The sequence below is a fragment of the Trachemys scripta genome, chromosome 12 (genome assembly GCF_013100865.1).
Source record: "Trachemys scripta elegans isolate TJP31775 chromosome 12, CAS_Tse_1.0, whole genome shotgun sequence".
NCBI classification, from domain to species: Eukaryota; Metazoa; Chordata; order Testudines; family Emydidae; genus Trachemys; species Trachemys scripta.
Window position 1 is genome coordinate 37,763,127 of NC_048309.1, and position 8,627 is coordinate 37,771,753.

The window sequence follows — 8,627 nt, forward strand, 5'->3', positions numbered from 1 at the left end:
AACACCAGAGGAGCAGGCACCTGATGTGAGTTCCCAACCTTCCCAGAAGCAGCGGGGCTTGGGCTTCCAGCTTCCACCCTGTGGTGGCAGATTTTAGCTATGGGGATCCATCCCCTGGCTGCAGAGCTGCAGGCTAACCAACCCCCCATTGTCTCTGTATCCCACCGCTTCCCTCAGCCCTCCATCACCTCTTGGGCCCGCTGCCTCCCTACCAATTTCTCTATGCAGGGCCTAATTTGATGCCCGGCTTGTTCCAGAGCTGAGTAAGACTGCTGTGAAAAGCGATATTTGTAGGTTTGTTAATATCACTTTCCACTCTCTCCCAGCTAGATAATAAGTTTGCTGTTTAAAGTGATATTAATAAGCATACAAATATCTGTTTTCACAGCACTAGACATACTAGCTAAAAAGTCTAAAAAAAGCATATAAAAAGCAAAAGAAATAACAAAAAAGACAAGCTCATGCAAAGCACCTTATTTTGTTTCTATTCTGTACAGTAAAGACTAGAGATAATTGTAAATTAGTTTTACTCTTGATTCAGCAAAAAACCCTACTTAAATACATTACTATGATTTGGATATGTATATGTGCATATTTGTTTTTTCTAAAGTATTTTAGGAAAGATTGTTAGAGTGTCCACCAGCAAGAGTTTGTGGCTGCACTCTAAGGCCACCAAAATTTTTCTTGTGAGAACCCCTGGTCTACACTGATTCTGTGTAGCTCTAACTTTGTTGTAAAATGACCTATACCTCTTGTTGAGGTGGTTTTATTTTGTTGGCACAATGGCATGTGGCCCTGCCACAAGTGGGGATAGGCTGGTATAGGTAAAGTGATATAACTTCCACATGTAGGCAAATCTTGACAGACTTATTCCTCCTTATTTATGAAGGGAATAGATAAGGGGAAGCATAACCAGAAAAAGAAAGAAAGAGAAGACTAAGTTTAGTTCTTTTATTGCACAATGCTTTTGGTAACAGATACACAGTTATTAGGGTTTCCTAGAAAATGGTAAAACATGGGAAGGAACTGGTGGAAAACATCCACTGGGACAGAAGGAATTCTTAGGATAGTGGTTTAGCTATAAATGTACAGGCTGGATTTTCCCATAAGAGGCTGATGTTAGACACACAAATCCCATGGATGCAGGGGCGGCTCTAGCTTTTTTGCCGCCCCAAGCATGGCAGGCAGGCTGCCTTCAGCGGCATGCCTGCGGAAGGTCCGCTGGTCCCGTGGCTTCGGCATACCCACCGCCGAATCTGCGGGACAGGCGGACTTCCCGCAGGCAAGCCGCCGAAGGCTGCCTGACTGCCGCCCTCGCAGGGACCGGCAGGGCACCCCCCATGGCTTTCCGCCCCTGGCACGCGCTTGGAGAGCTGGTGCCTGGAGCCGCTGCTGCATGGATGGTGAATGGGAGTTCAGCATCTAACAGCCTTAGGTCCCATTGTCAATAATAACTGGACATGGTGGAGCAGATAGTGAACTGGACTGGGACTGTGGATAATTGATTTCTGTTACTGCCACTAGCCTTCTGAGTGACTCTGGGCAGGTAACACCACCTCTTCCTGCCTTTGTTTCCCCAGCTATAACATGAGGACAAGGATGTGGACTTAGAGCTGGATTCATAAAGTGTTTACTTTGAGCATCTGGATCCCAGAATCTGCCCCCCCCTCTAGAATACACAAAGCCCCGGCTCAGCTGCCAGCAAACCCTGAAGGCACATTTGTGTTTGCAATAAAAGGGCCATAGATGCCTCTAGACATGCCCTCGGCAGCCCCACACCAGGTATCCAGACACTGAAGCCCAAGAGCGATAAACAAACCCAGGGAAGGTGGGTGTTCCCCTGCCTGACTCATCTGTAGGGCCCCATCTGGGTGGGGAGGTGCCGAGAAACTTTTGAAAATCCCCCTGGGTACCCAAGTATCTTAAAAAACTGGCCCTTAGTCATTGTTGAAAATAGGAAAATAAGGCGCCTGTGCTGGTGTCCTGTGTTCTGTGGCAAAGGTCAGGGAGTTTTCTTTTGCTTTTCTGTTCCTTTTGAATGATGCCTGGGAATGAAATACACTATAAGGCACAAACATTAATTATACAATTACCTAACATTGGAGTTCCATGGTGACATTTCAACTCTATATTTTTATAATATAGGTATATTTTATAGATGTGTGTGTGTATATATATATCAGTCTCTCACCATACAATGAATGGATGCTTAGTGTTCCAGATGAGTTCATTTTGCTTGCATCCTCTCACTGAGCACAATCTCCCCTAATTGCCTGAATTTTGAGCAGCCACAAGTTTGTATCGCTCACCAGCCCAGTAGTGCTCAACTGTGGCATCTCACATAGGTCCTAAAAAGACTGGGGTCACAGGTTTAAGAGATCTAACAGTCTCCACTTTCTCCCATGCCTGTGACACTGTAAGAGCATGACACGAAGCCGAGTGAATCTAACGGAAACATGACCTGGGACTACAGCATGCTTCGGTTCAGGCTCTACCCCAGCCCTTGTTATATCTATTTTATTTTAACCTAAGGAACTGATGAGTTAGTGTTGTCCAAACACAAATTTCCTGCAAGCTTTCCTCAGGGCTTCCTTCACCTCTTTGTTTCTCAAACTGTAAATGAGGGGATTGACCAGGGGAGTCAGGACAGCATAGACAACAGAGAGAACTTTCTTGACATCTCTGAGGATGTCAGTGGTTGGGAACATATAGACTATTAGCAACACTCCATAATAAATGGTCACCACAATGAGGTGGGAGGAGCAGGTGGAAAAGGCCTTTTGCCTCCCGGTGGTGGATGGGATTCTCAGGATGGTGGAAATGATGCAGATATAGGACATCAAGGTAAGCAGGAATGGGACCAATGAGAAAATCAAGCTGAGTGTGAAAATCAACATTTCCATCATCTGAGGGTCACTACAAGAGAGATTTATCAGGGGGATGAGATCACAAAAGAAATGATCAATACCATTGGGACCACAGAAAGTTAACTGTGATATTGACAATGTTATTACGCCACCACATAGGAAGCCACCTGTCCAAGAGCCACCTGCAAGCTGGAGGTATAACGTACCACTCATACGGGCTGTATAGTGCATTGGATTACATATCGCTAAATACCGATCATAAGACATCACCGATAAGAGAAGGCATTCTGTAGCAACCAGAGAGCAAAAGAAATAATATTGTGTGAGACACCCAGTAAATGAAATAGTTGTGTCCTCAGTGAGGAGACTAGCCAACATGCTGGGCAGGATGGAGGAGGTGTAGCAGGTCTCCAAGCAGGACAAGTTCCCCAGGAAGAAGTACATGGAGGTGTGAAGGTGCTGATCAGACACAACTAACACAATGATGAGGATGTTCCCAGCCACAGTTGCAGTGTAGATCAAGAGAAAGAGCAGGAAAAGCAGGATTTGCAGTTCAGGAAGAGTCCTGAATCCCAGGAGGATGAATTCTGTGACAGTTTGATTTCCTTCTTCTGGGTTTGTCATGGGTGTGTCTATGAGAAAGAAATTCACTTTGTGATATAAATGAAGAACATTCACTCAATAAAATGTCTGCATTGTTTGTATTGACTCCCCAGCTGTCTACCGGAACACTATCTGAGTGGAAAGTGGAGGATATCGGAGGCGAAATGGGGAAAAAGTCATCTCTCTTGACCACTGGAACAGTTTTAATATATGAGCAGATGGCAGATTCAACAAATTGTTAGTTTCTCTGGAAACATGTGTAGTAACTTCACAGATCTCTGCAAGTACTGATATACTATGGTGGTGGGGCTCAGATTGAACAGTAGAGAAACACCGAAAGATATTGGTTCAAATAGTCACTCCTTTTACTTCCTGGTGTATCAAAGCAGAGCAATGACCTTTTCTAAGTTGCAGTTCCGCTGCTGAAATTGGTTAGGATTTTTTATTTCAGGGGAAGACTCAACAGAGAAACAAACCAAGCCAATAGGGCTGGGAATTGCAATGGGTGGGCAGCCAACTTCATGTGAATTGCCATGAAAATGGGCAATAAACTCTATCAGAGCAACTAGAATTTTTTTTTCATTCAAAACAGACACATCCCTGTCCTTCCCTAGGACAATATTTCATTGTCTCGCAGTAGGACACTCTACAGAGAGACCCAACCCATAAACAAAACAAAAAAACTCCAACTAGAAACCACCATGGTAGCCAGAAATGTATCCTCTAGTGCAAAAAAAGTCTATATAAAATTCAAAATTAGTGAAAAATATGCTATTTTCATATTATGAGTTTTGAGGAACTCATACTTCCATTAATCGGTAATTGCAGATTATTCAAATGTTGGTTTTCATTCCAGTTTTTTGAGGCCAGGACTGATATAAAGCAGTTAGCAAAAGTCAGGCTGTGAGCAAACATCAGGCTCTGCCTGCTTGCAAATTCACACAATTTGGCAAGAACTGGACTGACATTGCAGAAACACATTCCTAAGAAGTACTAGGCACAGAGTACTTATGCAAACACATTCCAGAAGAGTGGTACCAGAATATCCCGATATCAGGGATGGTACAAAAACATTCCCCAAGGATAACAGGAACACACTGACCCCTCCTAAAAGATAAGATCAGGATGAAAATGTGATGAATAGAGCCGTTTTGATCGAATGAACATGTACAAGGAGATGGGTGCTAACTAGCCATGTCAGGGGGCAGTAACTATGTCAGAGGTGCAGTATGTAATTTGTTTGTGTCAGGGTCTGAAGAGATATCTCTGAGAGAGTGTTTTGGTCCAGCCAAGGGGGGGGAATGGAAAGTCCTGCCATTCACTGAGCTGTGTCCATTGTCATGGGCATACATGTTTTAGTATCCTCATAGAGTCTGCCACATGCTATTACCGTGCTTCATCAGCAATAAGCCTGGCTGGGTGCCTTCATACCTTAACGGACCTTGTGGTAATTAAATGCTTCACTTGAGGTCTGCTGTGCTGGCTGTCTGCACAGAGTTGGGGCAGCACACAGGGAGAACACACACATGCCTCCAAGTATCTAACAACAAGTCCTAGCAGTGAGCTGACAGGTCTTTCATTTTTCCAAGTTCAGTCATTTTGCATTGGGTTGGGAGTTTGAGAGAGATTAATGCCAAATTCCTCTTGGATTCCCATAGGATTTGTTACCTAAAAAACTTACATTGTTTCCAAAACCTTGAGCTTCAAGGAACAAGGGGGGCGGGTTGATTTACCTCTTAGGTGGGTCTATGAGAACCCAGAGTCTCTGCTCTCTCCTCCTCACTCAGGATTTCAGGGACCAGGATCCAGATTATTCAGTCCACCTTCTTTCCCCAGCACATTCATGTGCTTCTGTGTTCCCATTCAATAGAACGTCATAAGCCAGAAAGTACCAAGTCTATATCACTAAGTATGGTAACATGCCCTGTCTCATAGCCTCCGCCAAATTGGGACAGTCGTTTCTGATTACGTCTCCTGAGGCACATCTGCATGGCAAACATAATGAGCAAGAAATTGTTATTGTTTGATTTATTTTTAGACAATGTCGGTAGAGTCAAAGTAGTCTCAAAGGGAAAGTCATGGAGAGAGAAAAACATTTCATCCTAAAACAAATCTCTGTTGACTGTGTGAATGCTATTGTTATTGTGAAGAAATAAATCACCAATTCTACTTAAGTTTGCTGCTGAAATTTTTGGCCTGGTCTACACTACGAGGTTAGGTCAAAGTTAGCCATGTTAGGTCGATTTTAAAATGAATGCGTCTACACAACCAACCCCATTCCATTGACCTAAAGGGCTCTTAAAATCGACTTCTGTACTCCTCCCTGGTGAGGGGAGTATTGCCAAAATTGATCTTGCTGGGTCAAATTTGGGGTAGTGCAGATGCAAATAGACGATATTGGCCTCCGGGAGCTATCCCAGAGTGCTCTAATGTGACCGCTCTGGACAGCACTTTGAACTCTGATGCACCAGACAGGTACACAGGAAAAGCCCCAGGAACTTTTGAATTTCATTTCCTGTTTGGTCAGCATGGTGAACTCAGCAGCACAGGTGACCATGCAGTCCCCCCAGAATCTCAAACGAGCTCCAGCATGGACCAAAAGGGAGACACTGGATCTGATTGCTGTATGAGGGAGAAGCATCTGTGCAGGCCAAACTCCAATCAAAAAGAAGAAATGCTAATATATTTGCAAAAATCTCACAGGGCATGTTGGACAGAGGCTACAACAGGGACACATAGCGGTGTCGTGTGAAAGTTAAGGAGCTCAGGCAAGCCTACCAAAAGACAAAGGAGGCTAACGGTCGCTCCAGGTCAGAGCCCCATACATGCCACTTCTATGAATAGCTGCATGGCATTCTAGTGGGGGACCCTACCACTACCCCACCACTGTCCGTGGACACCTGCAAGGAGGGAGTCTCATGCAACAAGGAGGAGGATTTTGTGGATGAGGAAGAGGAGGAGGAGAATGTGCAGCAGTCAAGTGGTGAATCTGTTCTCCCTGGCAGCCAGGACCTTTTCATCACCCTGGAGTGAATACCCTCTGAAGTCAGGATCCCCGACCCTGAAGCTGGAGAAGGCAGCTCTGGTGAGGGCACATTTTTAACTACAGTACAGGGTTTAAAAGCAATAACTTTTAATGTTTGATTTGCCCTGAAGAATTGGGATGCATTTGCAGCCAGTACAGCTACTGGAAAAGTCTGTTCACATGTCTGGGGATGGAGTGGGAATCCTCCAGGGACATCTCTATTAAGCTCTCCTGGAGGTTGTCTGAAAACCTTTGCAGAAGGTTTCTGGGGAGGGCTGCCTTATTTCATCCTCCACGGTAGGACACTTTACCATGCCAAGCCAGTAGCAAGTATTCTGGAATCATTGCAGCACAAAGCATGGCAGCGAATGGTCCTGGGTTTTGGTCACATTCAAGCAACATTCGGTCTATATCTTTCTGTGTTAGCCTCAGGAGAGTGATATCATTAATGGTCAATTGGTTGAAATAGGGAAATTTTTATAAGGGAACAGTAAAAGAATGCTGTTCATGCTGGGCAGTTTGCACTTGGCTAAAAGAGATCATCCCAGAGAATAGACACGCAGTGGGGGGAGGGGTGAAGGGAGCATCCTGGAGAGTAGCCATGCAGTGAGGGGAGGGGAGAAGGGATCATCCCGGAGAATAGCCACGGGGTGGAGGGAAGTGTGTGCTGCACATCCACCCGAAAACTGCAGCCCCTCCTTTTAAATGGCAAACCCAACCCATTGCTTTCTATGGGAAAGGAGGGAGCTGCAGTTTGAAACCATTCCCACATTTTATGAAGGTATAAGAAGCCAACCCTGCATACCAAAAGCCTTACCATGCCTGCCTGGAAACCTAATTATGTTGCCCAGCCGTTTGTGATGTGTCACCATACCGGCAGGCACTCAATATAAAAGGCAAAATGCGACCTTGTACCTGAAGCACCTATGCTGTCTGCTGAGAATTGCTTGATTCACTGTGAAAGATTCTCCCTTTTGTTCTCAGAAATGTATCATCTTAAATTTTACTCTCCCTTTTTATCTCCCCCGAGGTACAAATGTTTCTACGCTCTCCCCCTCATCTCCGTCCCTGAGGTTATTGCTGATGAGAAGGTGAAAAAAACGCACTCACGATTACATGTTTTCCGACCTCATGCAGTCCACCCGCAATGATAGGGCACAGCTTAATGCATGGAGGCATTCAGTGGCAGTGGCCAGGAAAGCATTAAGTGAACACGAAGAGCAGAGGGAGGAGGCGATGCTGAGGCTAATGGGGGAGCAAACGGACATGATGAAGCCTCTGTTGAAGCTGCAGGAAAGCCAACAAGAGCACAGACCCCCGCTGCATCCATTGTATAACCGCCTGTCCTCCTCCCAAAGTTCCATATCCTCCTCATACAGACGCCCAAGAATGCAGGGGGGGTGGAGGGGAAGGCTCCGGGCACCCAGCCACTCCACTGCAGAGGATGTCCCAAGAAACGGAAGGCTGTCATTCAAACAGTTTTGATTTGTAGTGTGGCTACAATAAGCAATGTGGCCTTGTCCTTCCCTCCTCCCAACCCCACCCGATCCAGGCTACCTTGTCAGTTATCTCATTTTTTTTAATTAATAAAGATAAAATGCATGGTTTCAAACAATAGTTACTTTATTTCGAAGGGGGGAGGGTAGTTGGCTTACAGAGAATTAAATCAACAAAGGGGGTGGGTTTGCATCAAGGAGAAAAACACACAACTGTCACACCGTAGCCTGGCCAGTCATGAAACTGGTTTTCAAAGCCTCTCTGATGCGTAGCATGCCTAGCTGTGCTCTTCTAATCACATTGGTGTCTGGCTGCTTAAAATCAGATGCCAGATGATTTGCCTCAACCTCTCACCCTGCCATAAACGTCTCCCCCCTACTCTCACAGATATTATGCAGCACACAGCAAGCAGCAATAATAATGGGAATGTTGCTTGCGCTGAGGTCTAACCTAATCAGCAAACAGTGCCAGTGACCCTTTAAACGTTCAAATGCACATTCTACCACCATTCTGCACTTGCGCAGCCTATAGTTGAACTGCTCCTTTCTACTGTCCAGGCTGTCTGTGTAAGGATTCATGAGCCATGGGAACAAGGGGTAGGCTGGGTCCCCAAGGATAACTATTGGCATTTCAAC

The 8,627-nt window shown here is 45.4% G+C and overlaps 1 protein-coding gene across 1 annotated transcript; it reads right to left on the minus strand.

Moving 5' to 3' along the window:
- Positions 1–2,543: 2,543 nt before the first annotated feature.
- On the minus strand, positions 2,544–3,491 carry LOC117885414 (olfactory receptor 5A2-like). The gene has a single exon (XM_034786722.1). The coding sequence runs from the start codon at positions 3,489–3,491 to the stop codon at positions 2,544–2,546; it is 948 nt and encodes a 315-aa protein (XP_034642613.1).
- Between the last annotated feature and the right edge of the window lie 5,136 nt (positions 3,492–8,627).